Raw genomic sequence first — 16707 nt, 5'->3', positions numbered from 1 at the left:
TGTTGCTTGCGGCAGGGCAAGTGTAATAATAAGGTTCTGTCTGTATGCATATACCCACTGTCCTCATAGTTCTTTTATCCTCTTTTTTTGGTTTCTCGGTACATATGCTCATTCAAAAGGAAGTTGACCTAAGTTTATGATTTTAAATGAGTAATCTTTCTTAGCAATTGTTAGTAAATTTATTCAACGTCAGTGTGGTCTAGACAATATCATAATACATTTCTGGGACAATGCATAGAGAGAAAACACAGTGTTCAACACATACACACACACAAATACATATATATGGCCCACAAAGCATAAACATTTTATGTACCAAACCTAATGATCAATTAGCATAATTCCCCTACTTAATTTACTTTAAATCATAAAAGAGCATGATAAGATCCCTCATACACAGCCTTCTCCAACACACCACATATGTCAAATTCTATTTTATTTTGCTTTTAGACCTTTTAGAATCCTATTAAAAATGAAAAAAATAAATAAATTATATATATATATATATATATATATATATATATATATATATATATATATATATATATATATATATATATATGTATGTGTAATTTCTTTTTACTCACTATGTGCACACACACACACACACACACACACACACACACATATATATATACACTAGCTTACATTATTACAATACCACTACCAACATATAGACAATACCACTACCAACTAACATTCAGCAAGTCTTTTGAAATCTGTTATTCTAATGCCAGCAAATCAGCTTCAAATGTATATACATGCAATGCAGTCAGAATATTGAACTGCATGTTATAAGGAAGGTATTGAAGTATTATTGATGCCATATAAAGACATTAGTTTATGTGAATTTCCACTCACCTCCGTGCTGAAGAGACTCTCAGAAATGTGTGTACGTGTAGTGAAGAAGTTTGCTCCCAGTGAGAAAAGCAGAACTGTAATATAGACCCAGTGACTCCAATTAAGGAATTCCATTTCCCGTCTCCAAACAGAGGCTAACTGTATCACTGGCTAAGTTGTCACACAAGCATTCTCCTTTGCTGAAAAGTCTAAAAGTCTAAAACTCTAAACTCTAAAAGTCTAAAACAATGTAAGGCTCACTCGTAGATAATATGACTGTACATATTATGATTCCCCAAAGTTCACTGATACAGTTATCGATCCCTAATGGAATGTTTAATGGAATGCTTACGTTTTATAATTTAGGAACACTTCTGATGCCATCCTGAAGTATATTCGGGGATAATTATTTCATAATGATTTGTGGTGCATTCTGTAATCAGGTAAAGTGTCATTATTCAAGTCATACATATCAGCTATGAGAGGTCAGACATTGCCGTCATGAGAGGTCAGAAGCTGCAGTCATATGACTGACTTTAAGGCTGTTGGGCAGTTGTCTCTTTAGGTACATGTGATCACATTCCATAGAGCTTGGCTGGTGGCCTGGTGAATCCCTGTCTGATGCAATCAGGTATATGTTTTACGTTGAGAAAGTAGAGCCTCCTCTGGATTGTGTTGCAGACATGTGCTTTGGTAATTAGATCACGTAGACAAGTAAAATATATTTTTTAACAACTGCGTGGAACAAAAACAACTTTTTGAAGCTGAACTTTATATCTCTAAAGGCAATTACATTCTTTCTAAAATAGTACAGGTTTTAAAATTAAGATTGCAGCTGTTTCACAGTTTGCATTGACTATATAGACAGCTCTTAAAGGATGACTTTATCTCTTTTTTTTTAGAAAATATATTACATTTTGAATAAAGTTATATTCCGTTAATTTAGACTTTACACAGATTTTACAAGTTTTTTATTAACACACGGAAGATATTATCTTTGTTCAAAACTTGAGATGGGATTCCTCTTCCGGTGTGTTCTTTAACGCCAGTGGAGCTAAGGTTAACTTGCAGCTACGCTGTAAAGGACATACTCCTCAGATATACTCAAACGTGAGTTTCAGTAAACGTTACTAAAAGGGTTAGGCTGTTGTGTTGGATTTACTTATTTACTTTTTATTATATTTTCATATTGTTATTTATAGTTTATTATATTTTATTATATTCCTATTTGTAGGCTGCCGCCAGCTCCCTGGTTCTTGAAGCTTTCAATTAGCTAACGTAGCTAACGTTGCTTAGCGACTAGGGGACTTGGCCAACTAGCTAGCTAGCATGCTTGCTTTATTAATTAGCATGTAAGTGTAATAATGGCTAGGTTAGTTAGTGTGTGCATTTTGGGGAAGGTGATGTGTTGTTCTGATGTGCATTTGTCTGTCCACCAGTGAGTGTTAAGGCAATGTCGTGTCACAGTGCTGTTACGGTAGTGATGTGGCTAAAGTTAATGAGCTAACCTAGCTTACCTACCGCTAGCTGGATGGCGAATGTAGACTTGGCTCCGTAACGCGAAGCCATTAGCCCAACTTTCGGTCGTGGGCAAAACTAATGTGTAATATGGTTTTCTGGGCAGAATAAGCTGGGCTCGTGTTGTAAACACCGGTCGCTTTGACGTAGCTTGGTCATCGTTACATCATCGTAGTAGCTGGTGGTGTGAGGACACCGGGCTTGGGCCGTGTCGGTAGCAGTGGTGGGTTTTCAGCTGGAAGGGTCGTAACATCCTTTAGCCACTCACCCATAACGTGTGCAGGGTGTGTAAGTGTTGAAAACATAACGTTTTTAAAGTTTTGAGAGCAAAAGCTTCTAGGACGTAAATGCTTTCCTTTTAATGATTACAACCAGTTTCATGTCTTTTGGTGCATGTTAAAATTTAAGCTGATGGCATTTTGTAAGGTCTATCTAATGACAGAGCACACTGGGTTAGCAGATAGAGCCAGAGCTACAAAGGCTAGTAATACCTGTTTGTGTTTGTAAGACATGTATTACAGGTAATGTAATGTATCTAGAATTCATTCACAGTTGGTACATGCTCCATCTTTGCTCTGTGTGTGTGCGTGTGCGTGCACGCGCGCGCTTACATGCTCATACATGTCCACGCGCGTGTGTGTGCTTGCCTAGGTGCATATCGGCCCAGCGTGAGCTCTCCCTGATGGGCGGCTGGTCTCGCAGTGCCGTGCTGGAGCTGTACAGAGCGCTGCTCCGTGCAGGGCGCCATCTGCAGTACACCGACCGCAACTACTACCAGCGCACCGTGACCCGGGAGTTCAGACGGTGTCAGGCACTCAGCGCTCCGGGGCAGAAGGAGGACGCGCTGAAGAGGGGCCAGTTCTTCCTCAACAGCCGTCTGGGTGGGCTAGTCTAGCCCTCACCAGCAGGGCACGGCAGGAGTGCCCAGCACCACCTCCTCCACCAGGGCAGGGCAGTGGGGTGGAGTTCCACTACCACCAGGGGTCTGAACAGTTGCAGGTATGAATGTAAGGTTGCTCTATATCTCTCCCTATAAGGAAAGTTGCGAGATGGAGGTGTGTACTTTAGCAGGTTCCAACACCCAAGGGGTTGCGGTGTTGTGCAGGGTGTGAAGGACATTTAAATGTGTTGTGGAAAGTGCTTGTTCAGATTCCTGGTTTCTGTCTCTGTCTTTCTGACCTTGACAACACCTTAACAAAACATCTGACTGATGTTTCAATAAGCCGTATAATTATGACCCCATGTTCAGTTTCAGCCCCCAGTCTCCCAAACCTTCACTAAGGCGCGGAGAGGATGGCGGGAGTGAGCGGCGATCGGAAAGGGAAGAAGGATGACAACGGCATTGGCTCGGCCATCGACTTCATGCTGTCCAATGCCAAGCTGGTGTTGGGGGTCGGGGGTGCTGCCATGTTGGGCATCGCCACGCTGGCAGTGAAGAGAGTGAGCACACACACACAGAGTCACGTTCTTTATCTGTCGCGCTGCTTTACATCATTGATCTGTGATTTTCCATGACACTTCAGGTAGTGTTAATCTGATGGATCTAATGGAATTTACTGATCATAGTAATTAATAGTCAGCACTAATGCAATACTAAAGTATTGCTTATGCTGTTCACATGTGGGTTTTTGTGTGTGCGTGTGCGTGCCTGTTGATTATTGATCTTTAAGATGGTGCATTGCTTGTAATTGGTCTCTGTGCTAGTTGCATTCATCTCTGTGTTGTGCCTCCTGTTGTCATTTTGTCTCTCAGATATATGACCGAGCTCTCAGTGCTCCTTCCAGCCCAACCAAAGCCACCCAATCAGGCAAGAGGAGTTGGGAGGAGCCCAGCTGGCTAGGGTCGTCGCCACGGACGCTGAACCGAGACATGAAGCAGAATCTTAGCCGCTCTCTCCAAACCCTGCCCACTTCCTCCAACTTTTCACAGCCAGGTATTTGCACACTCAGCCTAGACCCTGACACCATGAACCTGGGCCCTGGTTACGAGGCTGGAGTAGCAGTCTGTCTAAGGAAGTGTGACATGAATTCTAGAACAAATCCGAATGCTGTGGTGAGAGAGCTAACTTTGGGTTTGACTTAAATCTGAGGAATGTTGAAATCAGCTAAAAATAGAGGCCTGCTTTAAATCTTTCCAAACATGGCTTGCCAACTCCAATTTTCCCCTCAGGTTCTACCTGCAAAGATGTAGATTGTTTTCAAGTGTCTTTGCATGCTGTGTTGTGAAATCAAATGTGTGATATAAATATCTAAGAAGTGGTAGATTACTGCATGTGGATTTGTTTTACATAATCCATACTGCAGTTAGTTGTGCTCAACCCTTATTACTTACTGGTACATTTAAAATGTCTCTTGTTTTTATGTTTGGATCACTTTTTGGTCTATGCTTGGTTATTTAAATTGGCTTTGCTGTTTGTTTGTGTCCTGGTGTCTTGTAGGTCATTGGGGGAGGTGCGTGTATATCAGATTGGTGGTTTTAAGTTGGTAGTGGCTTTTGCAGTGGGTTGCAATGTTAACCTTTTAGCTTGTTTAATATTTTACCATCTGGTTGCCCAGATGATGTTTTACAGATTGACCAATGTCTCATTGGCTTTTTTGTGAAGTTTCCACATTCTTGTACCATTGTGTTTTTTTCTTTTGTGCTTAGTCATTTAAATCTCTCTAGCTAATGAATTAAGGTATCACAGTGGAATTGGCCTGTCAACACTAATCAATGCCAATTCCATTATTTGCTTTTCCAGACCCATTTCTTTCGACTCATGTTTGCATTTTTCCTGCTCTGATCTGCTTGACTTGTCTCGTGTGTGCAGGCATGCGTGAGTTTGTATCATTCTCTGAAGTGTGTGTGTGTGTGTGTGTGTGTGCGCGTGTGCGTGGACACGTCCTCAGACGGCCTGCGGCGGGCTCTGGGTGGTGCTGCTAAGGCTGACCTGCAGAGGGCACGCTTGCGCTTGTCCCTGCAGGAGCACCTGTGGATGTTCTTCCAGGAGCGGGTGGTCATCCCCGCGGAGGAACAAGCCTTGGCCCGCCGCGCTGCCCTGGACATCTGCGCCGAGCTCCGCGTCTTCCTCCACGCCAAGCTGCCCGACATGCCCCTGCGAGAGATGTACCTCAGTGGGAGCCTCTACGACGACCTGCAGGTGAGGAGAGGGCCAGGAGTAGGAGGAGCAATAACGATGAGAGTAGTACTGGTGGTAAAATGTTTCGTTATATGCACCCTTTTAATTTACCAAGTAAATATAAAGGTCCTATACTTTAAAATACGATCTGTCTATAATAAAATCAATAAAAAGGCAGATCGTATTTTAAAGTATAGGACCTTTATATTTACTTGGTAAATTAAGGGTACCATTATAAAGTCTAAATACATGTTCTCAAATACAACGCATCTATTCTGGCATAGCTCAGGCGTAGCTCAGTGGTTAAGGTACTTGAATTGTAATCAGAAGGTTGCTGGTTTGGGCCCCTGAGCAAGGCTCTTAACCCTCAATTGCTCAAGTTGTACTCAATCATAATTGTAAGTTATTGTAATTGTAAGCATCAACTAAATGCCATAAATGTAAATGTATTCTCATATGTCAGGCAAACAACCTCACCAAACCACTGTGGCACATTAATCCTTCCCCACTGTTTCCTTCGATTTGCTTCTTTGCGCCCCCTTTCTTGTGTAGGTGGTAACAGCAGATCATGCTCAGCTCATGGTTCCTTTGATCCTGGAGAAGAATCTCTGGTCGTCCATTCCGGGCGAGGACACCATCATGAATGTCCCTGGTTTCTGGCTCGTCCGTCGAGAGAACTTGGAATACTTTCCGCGTGGCAGCAGCTACTGGGACCGCTGCATGGTAGGCGGCTACCTTTCCCCCAAAAGTGTTCTGGAAGTCTTTGAGAAGCTCGTCGCTGGCTCCATCAACTGGCCGGCGATCGGCAGCGTTCTGGATTATGTCATCCGGCCTGTGGTGCCCTCAGAGACGCTGACGTTGGAGGTGCAGTATGAGACAGACCGGCACCTGTACGTGGACTTCCTCCCGCTGCTCGTCATGGAGGACGGCATTTCACTGATCGCCAAGACGCACCGGCTGGCCGCCGAGCGCCACCAGAACCTCTGGCGGCAGAGCTTCCGCGTGGCGGAGACGGCCAGGTTGCGTGCGCTCGACCAGGAGGACGGCGGTTGCCGCGGCGTCTGCCTGAAGGTGGCCAAGGCCGTGTGCAAGCTGAACCCGCCCCTGGCATGCCTCAACGCCAGTCAGCTCACAAACGCCATCCTGCTGCTCAGCGAGAGTAAGGGCAGCTGGACTAACGAGGCACTGGCTGATCGTTTCACACAGCTGCTCCGTTCACTGGTGGGACACCTAGAGGCTGGGAGGCTACCCTGCGCCCTCAATCCTAAGGTGAACCTGTTCTGTGAACTGACCCCACAGGAAATAGACGAACTCGGATACACACTCTACTGTGCCCTTTCAGACCCAGAGAGCCTGCTGCGGACTGCCTAACACGCACGCACGCACACACACATTACTTAAGCCCTTCAGTGTTGACGCAAGATGAATTTGCTGTATCATTAAATATTTAGTCCATGCATTTAAAGATTTTTCTTTGATGTTGATTTTTCTACATAAACGTGTCCATTCATAAAACAGTGAAAGGTAGAGAAACACTTTACCTCTGTGCCCGTCAGTGTGTGTCATGCCTGCTGCATCCTAATGGGTCATTGTAGGCACCCAGTTCAAGTCCTTCTCTTCCTGTTTTAAATCCCGCTTCTCTGCCAGCCTCACCTCCTACTGCCTTTAGATCCCACCCGAGTGTCTAACGTCCAAGATCTGCGTCAAGGGCCATTTTAAAGCGCTGCTGTTTCAGAGTTTGCAGGGTCTTTGTCTCTGACCTTTTGTATTTAGGTTTTTTTCTGAAATTGTTGTAGGCTGCCTAGCCCCCTCAGGGGAAGTCTGAATCTCTGTTTATTTAGTGTGTTTTATTTTCTGCACTGAACAAATGTAGCAGAGAAACAGCTGAAACAGATTTCAGGTTGTTAACGAGGAGACTATAGAATGGCATCCGTTTTGGCGGGAACGGAATGGCACTGATTTGTAGAATGCAAGAACCTGGTGTCCAGAGTGATGGAGTGCAGCTGTCTTCATTATGCAGCTGCCACTTTAGATATTCTTCCTTCCATGCAAGAGTGAATTTTAGGCTACAAACCGTTGGTGAGACATGTAGAATGATATTGAAGGAGTAACAACATTTAGGTTCAAAGTTTGTTTAGTGAGTACCAAAATATATTTAATGTTGAATAAAACAATTAAGTTGCATTCTTAGGTAAACATCCTTTTGTCACTATGTGTAATTCATCTGATGGAGTGTGTAATCTCATAGCCTTTGATTTTCACTGCTACTTTCTGACTATGCTTTGTGTGTGTTGTGGGGGTTTAGATGAAATTTGAAATTCCTAAATTGAATGAGCCTTCGGAGATTTTTTTGAATGTAGAAAAAATAAAAAGTCAAATCTAAATGCCCTTAAGCCTTCGTGGATAGAAAGAGCTGTTTAAGTACTGGCACTGCAGCTGATGGAGGCAAGCAAGTAAACCAAATATTTATCCTAGATTTTATTGTAACAAAAGAATAACCAGAATTATATTTAAACATATATATATTTCTCTAGAGACTTTTGCCTGTGAAACATTGAGTGGTATTTAAAAAATACATTTAATTAAACAAATTAATGTTTAAGGGGCAAAAGGCAAGTTTGTTTATCTGTTAGGAATAAGTCAAGTTTAAATACAGTCATCATTTTGCTGTTCAACCTTCAAGGCTTTCAGATACTCTAGAACATTCCTTCCCAAACCATTCTGCAGTATAGTGTTCATGTGCCAATACCAGTGCAACTGAATACTACATGCTATAAAACCATTAGAATTTTGCTGAAAAAGTACTCGAGACACCCACTAACCACGTTTCACCATAACGACAGTGCTGAAGGATAATTCTGATTGGTTGCAGTGATCTGAGAAACTTTCAGCTCATAGGTGGAGTGGTACAGTGTATCGCTGTATTACACAGTATTGACGGTTGGCACAGTTTAGAGGAAGCCCTTGTGGTCTTACAGAGGTTTCCAAGCCAGGCCAAGACATGAGAGGAGGAGGAGCGGTGATCATATGATTCAAGTGTGGATTTTAGTGTTTTGATTTTTTTCTTTAGGCTATATATATATATATATATATATATATATATATATATATATATATATATATATATATATATATATATATATATATATATATATAAATAAAATATATAATTTTTTTTTCCTGTCCTTTTCTGATGCAGAGAATGTCAAATGACCAAATGTCAGTCAGGAATTTACTGTTAATTTCTGCATTTTGTTTGGCCTCTTTGTTCCCTGTCTCTGCTGACTGTACGTAGGCTGTGTTCAAGGTTGACAGGACTTCATGTGGTGCAGATATTTCAGCACCATTTCATGCATGAGATTAGACACTTATTAATAACGGAGAATGTGGTCTGTGTTACTCACAGGGTATTGAAACGGCAATGTTACACACACCCGTACAAAAACGTCTAAAAGCCTTTATAGTATTTTTGTGTACAGTACATTATACCTGGGTACAGTTATATCGGACATCCTGTGATAAATGTCTTTTGCTGGAAACTTAGTTCTAACCTCTGCTATTGTGGCTTTGTACTGGAGGGCATTTTTTCTTTATCTTGTAAAACCTGACTACCACTGTCCACTTGTGTCATGCTGCAGACACACAACTGTTTCACTAAAAAAGAACCGAAGTACATAAGCAACATGATCTTGAAGCCAAAAGTAGACTTCTACCTCTGCCCTGTCGAGTTCGGCTGTGTACTGTGCATGTGGTATCTATAAATGCATTTTATAGAGGTTTTGTTTTTTAATTTCTTGAATGGAATATAACATGAAGTACTTTTGTACATGTATTGTTGTGTGCCACTGTGCAATAGAGCAGGAAGAAATAAACAGGAATGTGTTATTTTTGTGGATTTTGTGGTTTTGGGGTTTAAATATTTGACGGGGGATGTCCATTTGTGCTGATGCCAAGTCACGCACTAATCTTTCACAAAGAATCCATTTCTAGAGATTTTACACAACTACTTTGAAGTTTGTTGCTGTAGATGACCAGTGTACCAGACCTACTTAAAGCCTGAACCTAGACCTACCTGGGCTGATTAGTTGTTGACACTGTAGTGGCTTAATCGATATCAGTTAAACGAGCACTATTTGCCCTTTTTGACTAAAATAACTGGTTCTTGAACTGGTTCTGTTCAGGTTTCAGAGAACTGGTCCGTGTTTGCACCAGTTTTTACTGGAACCAAGGATACATCATCAGCAGAGGACACTGCACAACACACATTGTCGGATGTAATCATGGTTTGTGCTGAAAAGCCTGATGTACACATTTTGGGTTGCAGAACCTGTTTGTTTTTAGTGGAAATGTGCCGCACAATTAAAAATGAGGTGCGTGAACTGGAGCAGAACCTGTTCTATTTTGGTCAAAAAGGGCTTTATGAAGTAAATGGCTCTATGAGGTAAAGGTCTTTATGGGGAAAAGCCTTTATGAGGTAAATGCTTTATAAAGTAAGGGCATTATGAGGTAAGGGCTTTATGAGGTAAATGCTTTGTGAAATAAGGGCTTTATGAGGTAAAGATTTTATGAGGTAAGGTCTTTGTGAGGTAAAGCTAGGCCATCTGCACCAGTTCCTCATCAGGTCTGCTGTCTTGCAAATCAGCAAAACAGGTAAAAAAAAATCTCAATATTAAAACATTTATTTAGATTTCAGACCAGAAAGCCATTTCAGTGCAAATCATGTTATCAGTATTCAAAAGTGGCTGGAATGATAACAAAGGTGCAAAAGAAAATATTCAATCAGACTTGATTCTGTAAAAGTCATGATCAGTCAAATCTATCAAATTAGAAAACAGTGCAGTCATGTGACATTCCAAGTAACTATTTGTTCTTATACCATTTCTCAACTTTCTACAAATTTCTTGATAAAAATATAAAAGATAAAAAAATTCCCCCAAATTGAAGACTGCACACTTGACCAGTAGTTTGGACAAAACACTTTGCCTTGATCGTTTAGCTTTCCTGAGTCCTCTCCAGTCACACAGCTATCCAGCCTTTTACTGGACAAACTCTGTTTTGATAGGACAGTTTTTAATATGACAGTAACTTGGCCTTTGACAAGAAGGCCACAGAAGGGTTATAGAAAAGTTTAGATCTACCCGGGTTAGAATTAATACATGAGGAAGCAAAGGACAGGAAACCACGGGTCATTGTTGGGCTTTTGGAATCCAGGTTCCTGACATTCCCCTGTTCACTTGGAAAGAGCGAACCCTACTCGGTCATAGTCCCTGTCGAAGACAGTGTAGTAGCGCCCGATGAAGACGTCCCCCAGGATCCAGAGGGGGCCAGCAGGTGGCGGAATATCCATCGCCATAAAGCCAGACAGGCAGATACTTATGCCCATGTGGGTTGTCTGGAAGGAGGGAGAGAGAGAGAGAATGAGGATGTGTTCTTTCACTTCCAGCTCCTCTCACATGGATTGCCACAGTAATGCTGCAGTGGCAGAGTTCCATCTGTGCAATGACTATTCAGAGAACACTACACTTTGCCTCATACTGTGCTACATTCTGCAGACTTAATGGCACAGTGTAGTTAACAGGAGCTACATTACCTTCAAAACATAGTCATTTCCTGTCAGGTTGAATGCCTTCCCTCCCAGAGTCACAGAGATCACAGGGAGAGAAGGAATTTTCTTGCAGTCAATCCAGTACTACAGAATGGGGAAGGAAAGATAATTATGGAACCGTAATAATATCCTCTAACACATGTTTGGTAGATTGTGGATTTTCCAGTTTTCCAGTCTTTGCACTTGCAAGTGCAAACATTTCTTGAGCAGTACTTTATCTAAATCAACAATCAGAATAGCCAATGTGGGCCTGAGGTTCCTACTTAAAGTGCATGTGTACAAGCGTAGAGACTAAATTGGGTCCCGTGTGCTTGCGCTCCTCACCTCTCCCATTAGTAGAGGAATGGCCCCGATGGTTCTGTGCAGTGCCCGGATCTCCTGAACTGGACCCGTGATGAGGGATGTTCCCGTGTCAACAATTGCCTGGCAACCACCTTTGCAGAGTGTCAAGGTGGTGCCTACCTGAACTCTGCAAAACAGTCAGCACAGTGAATCATTAGCATCAAAAGATGGGTGGAAATATACCACAAGATGAAGACCAAGCACCAACCTCTGACAGCCATAATCAAAACACCATATGCTGTTGAGATCATGTGTTTGTGAGTGATGAGGTGCGTGAAAAGTTACATCACTGTATGTTTGGGTTTACAGTTCCCCATTTTATTTCAGTTCACTATATTTTAGCATACCAGGTTCAGGACCTAAAATGGTGTCGTGTTCAGTCTAAGCACTCTGCAATGGCTGTCTATTTTAGCTAAAGCAGAGACGGCAGTGATGTCTGAGTGATGTCTGGATGATCACGTACGCATCCATCTGGATCTGCCAGTAGGCCTTGCGAGTGACGTTAACATAGTGAAGGTCTCCATCGAAGTACTGCTGATCAAAGCCACCTAGCATGAGTTCACCCCCGATCTCTGCTGCAGGGTCCCTGCATGCACGCACACACACACACACACACACACACACACACACACACACACACACACACACACACACACACACACACACACACACACACACACACACACACACACACAGACAGTCTAACTGGTTGAGCTGTTTAAAATCCAACTCTCTTCACTGAATCCAGCTAATGAAACTGATGGTTCTGCACATTTTTCTATTATTTGCCAAGTTATTTCATCAGTTAATCCCGAGACACTGGAACAAGAAGAAGTGAAATAATAATCTCTCTTACACACTCACACACACACACACACACACACAAGATCAGGTCACATGCTTGAGACCTAGCAGCTTTCAATCAAGGTAGTGGAGAAAGAAACAGTAAACAGCCTGGCCAGACTGAAGGATCCACGTACAGACAAACACGGAAGAAGATTTAAATGTGCAATATTCCAGATATCATCAAACTGTGATAGCAACAAACTTTCATTAAGTGAAAATAGTTATCTAACTGAATCTGGAATGAACACTTGAAATAGTCAATTAAATATTCACATTTTAAATATCTACATCTAGAATCCCTGCGTCACCTGAAATAAAAAGCTGAATTCTACACTTTACAGATGAAGGACCTTGAGTCCAGACAGAAGTCCACACCTGCTTGTGTACTGTGGTAAGGAGCGCACCTGTTGATGTTCACATACCTCGCACACCTGCTCATGTTCTGTTTTCAGGAGCGCACCTGTTGATGTAGAAGGAGAAGATGTTGCGAGGCAGGAGCTTGGCAGCCATGGCCGAATCAAACACGGGCCGCACCGCGTCCACGGAGATAGCAGGGTAGCCCATGCCAAGCACCCCGTCAAACCGAGCCACAGCAAACACGACACCAGGCTGCTGTACCGCCTCACCAAACTGCTGCCCTGTCACATTCAAACCTGCCAGCTACACATGCAGGTAGACATATGCACACACATACACAAGCACACACACACACATGCACACACACACACACACACACATACACACAGATACACACACATGCATGCAAATTTGCATGTATGCACGCACATGCACACAAATGCAAATGCACGCATGCACACGCATGTAAGCACGTGCATGTAAGCACACATTCATTTATTCACATATACAAGTATGCACACACACACACACACACACACAAAATGTCACTTATGTGTATCCAGCATATTGTGGTTTTGTCCAGTTGTTCATGTCGTGTGTTGAATGTTATTAGGCACTAGCTGACTCACATTAACCGTGTCCTGACTGATGAAGCCTGACAGGCTGCCCCTACCATACCGGAGGGAAAACTTGGTGCCATTCTGCACATACGTGCTAGACTTCTTAGAGTTATAACGATGGTGTAACCCTGTCAGAGAGAGAATGTATGGGGTGAGAAGACAGGGCTCAGTAAGAAGACACATTTCTGATTTCTCACTTGGAGAAACATGCCAGCCTCACTGGCCATGAACATATCTCTTTATTCTGCCAAACATCCTACACCTCCATTTAATAACTATTTAATAACTACAACATAAACTCAGCATGCATACCATTCTCAGACATCAATAGAAATTAATTAACAAAAAACTTCTTTACCTTATACCACTGCATTCATCACTGTAGATGTTACACCAGTGCACTCATCTCCCAGTTATACATTTTAGATAATACTCTTCTGCCAATCTAACTATTTTGACTAATGGCAGAGAGAAACCCTTAATACTTCCGGTAACTACAGGATATATCCGCGTTTTACTTACAGCAGGCCAGATCAAAGAATGAGCAGTGAATCGAAGGCACCCACAGGTTAGAGGAGCCGGTATCGAAAAGCACCGTGAACTCCTGAGGGGGCGTACCAATGCTGATCACGCCGAAGTACTGGGCCTGACAAAGGGAGAAACACATCCTCTGTAACCGCTACAAACCGCCAACGGAAGCGTTATGCCTTCCACGGAGCAAACGTCGAGCATTTTGTGGAGCTGAGGGATATCGCTGCTTACATCCATGAAGTTGGTGAGTTTTTCCACGGGGGGAGGTGGAGTCGTAATCGGGATCCGTGTCGTGGGGGCACCTGTTGTTGTCTTGCTGTTGGAGTTGCCCTTCCACGGAAGATCCCCGAAGTTTTCTGCCATCGACTTCAGCTCGTCTATGGTCAGGCCCTTATCGGCAAGCGTCCGACGGACGGTGCGCATCTTGTGCAAGGGAATTCTGACGGGGAGGGGGGGGGGGGTTAACGACACGCTACAGCTCATACGGTCACCACTTTTTAAACATAGGTTTATGGTTTAGCATTGCTGAATGGAGCCATTGTAACAAATGTTTCTGCATCGGATTCATGTTCACCCTGCAACACTGCTGCCCCTGGACCGCCGCTCAGAGCGCCTCGGTTTAAAGGCGCGCTAGGCGGTGCAAACTGACATGTCGTATAAACCGAAACGAGTTTTTAACCAGGTTTTATCTTCTCTAATAGAACAAAACGAAAAATGAACACTTGTAAGAAGTTAATATGTGAAGGTAGACAACGCAGTTTTGAACAGTCTAAATTAGAAAACGTATATTTTACCTGAAGACTGCATTGGTGTTCACAATAAACATCAGCATTAAACCCAGGAACAAGCGTAGTCCACTCATGATGTAGGCCTTAACGACGCAAAGGCGCAAGGTTTCTTCTTCTGTTTGACGCAAACCAGAGATGATTAAACTTTAAAATGTCACTTTCTCTCTCTACGCCCAGTTGCGTAGGATACAGGCAAAGGCTTAATCGGTATATCTGCTAGTGTATTTCGGCCAACTTCGGGCATCCTCGGCTTTCTTCATTTCCTCTTAAAACTGGTTGGTTAATACTATGTATTTCATTGCCATTGGCTATGACAAAAGTCAGTTAAAAATTAGTCCCACCCACCCGCCCGCCCGCCCGCCCGCCCGCACGCACGCACGCACGCACGCACGCACTCACACACACACACACACACACACACACACACACACACACACACACTCTTACTTCCGCCACAAGTGTCAGTTGCAAAGTGATCATGGGACACTGATATCCACAGTTCATGTTCAATGAACCATGTATTACAATTATCCTTCACGGGGTGTAAAAATGATATTGAATAATTTACCCTCTGTTCAGGCCTCACTACATGTAAAGTCTTGAAGCACATGCGCTTGGCCAGTAATTCTCGCAGACACAAACCACGGCACAAAACCTGCTTCCAAACTACAGAGGAAGTTATGGCGGTCAAGCAAGCAAGTTCCTTTTCAGCAGCGAGAATGCGGCACTTTTCAGTTCAAAACTAAAACTATGATGCACTGCCTTTCCTTTTTTTTATCTTAAGCCCATACACCCACCAACTCAGTAAGAGACCTCTCAGGAAAAAACTGCATTTATTTTTTTTTACAGTTGATGTCAGAGTTGTTTTCACACACTGCAGTATGACTGTAGGGTGGAGCAAGTACTTACATGAATACTAAGTGTTAAAATGATTTTTAACTGGAACCAAATGATCCAGTGGACACACAATCGCAGTGAAAAGAAATAACACGATAAACTGAAAAAGCAAGTCATTTACTGCCACTGTTGTCTTGGACGTTTGTGATGTTAATGCTTTGAGCATTAAACTGCTAGAGTGGCACACAGAGAACAGGAACATAGCACATGCTGCTGTGCAGCACTCTTCACACCACAGTCTTCCTCACTTCAGCCTCCAGAGTGACACTGACGTCACTCCTGTTCCACCACACTATGGCTTGGTGCTCTGTTAACAGTGAAACTACTGACATTGTTTCATTGTTTGAGAGTAAGAGTGGTTTGAAGTGCCAGGTCTGTAGGACCACGTTAACTGAAGGTGTGTGTGTGTGTGTGTGTTGAGAAATGCAATTTCCTCATGAACTGATGTGCACAGATGAGTGGCTTCTATGGAGTTCATCAGTTCATACTTGACTTTTGAGGTCAGCTATAGAATTTGATTATTATTATTATTATTATCACCACAGCTTTTATTACAGAAATATTGGTTACATTTTTGTAATGACTATATTGGCCTTACATTACAGGAGTATGGTTATGTTTTGTTGTTTTCTTATGCTTGGCACACGATATTTGACATCTCCTCTACAGTAGTACTACAGAACAGATCTAGTGTGCAGATGTTAGATTCTCTCTAGACAAAACTGAGATCATTACAGTAACTGGTTATTTATTTCATTGTCCTTATGATGCTTGCCAAAACCCTTTAAACATTTACTTTTCTAGAAACAGTATGTCCTGAAACTGATGCATCTGTAATAGGGCTCAAACCCAATAGGTGACGACACCGACACTCTGCTGGGTGAGCTACCACGCTTTAACGAGGGTTAGATCTTAGAACAGGTAAAACAAGAGAAGTAAAAAACCAACAGGGGGGGAATCGAACCCTGGCCCCTTTGTTACGAGGCGAACGAGCTCAACTAAAAACTAAACACCACGCCGAGTGTAGAAAAAAGGGAGAACAAAAGACGCCACGGAAGAATGGCAGCCCCGATGCACTGGGAAAACCAAACTAAAACGTCCCAAACAAAACCAGAAAACAGGGAGGAACTATAATGGCTAAGGGAAGCCTCGGGAGAGAGACGGACTTGAGAGGGAAAACTGGAGAGGGAAAACTGGAGAGGGGAGGGGACGAGTAAAAACACAAACACCCTCACAGAGCTGAAG

The 16707-nt window shown here is 42.9% G+C and overlaps 2 protein-coding genes across 2 annotated transcripts; one reads left to right on the top strand and one right to left on the bottom strand.

Moving 5' to 3' along the window:
- The first annotated feature begins 1855 nt into the window (after positions 1-1855).
- mief1 (mitochondrial elongation factor 1) lies at positions 1856-8543 on the top strand. Its single transcript, XM_027020204.2, has 6 exons — positions 1856-1950; positions 3010-3357; positions 3608-3798; positions 4111-4291; positions 5247-5497; positions 6029-8543. The coding sequence occupies exons 3-6, from the start codon at positions 3652-3654 to the stop codon at positions 6845-6847; spliced, it is 1398 nt and encodes a 465-aa protein (XP_026876005.2). The 5' UTR covers positions 1856-1950; positions 3010-3357; positions 3608-3651; the 3' UTR covers positions 6848-8543.
- A 1594-nt stretch (positions 8544-10137) lies between these two features.
- On the bottom strand, positions 10138-14831 carry napsa (napsin A aspartic peptidase). Its single transcript, XM_027020205.2, has 9 exons — positions 14572-14831; positions 14009-14216; positions 13769-13892; positions 13256-13374; positions 12730-12929; positions 11887-12009; positions 11406-11550; positions 11067-11165; positions 10138-10868 (listed from the first exon to the last, which is right to left on the bottom strand). The coding sequence occupies exons 1-9, from the start codon at positions 14637-14639 to the stop codon at positions 10707-10709; spliced, it is 1248 nt and encodes a 415-aa protein (XP_026876006.2). The 5' UTR covers positions 14640-14831; the 3' UTR covers positions 10138-10706.
- Positions 14832-16707: the final 1876 nt, after the last annotated feature.

The sequence above is a fragment of the Electrophorus electricus genome, chromosome 4 (assembly GCF_013358815.1).
Source record: "Electrophorus electricus isolate fEleEle1 chromosome 4, fEleEle1.pri, whole genome shotgun sequence".
Lineage (NCBI taxonomy): Eukaryota > Metazoa > Chordata > Actinopteri > Gymnotiformes > Gymnotidae > Electrophorus > Electrophorus electricus.
The sequence above is the reverse complement of the archived record's forward strand: the minus strand, read 5'-3'. Positions and strand labels throughout refer to the sequence as shown.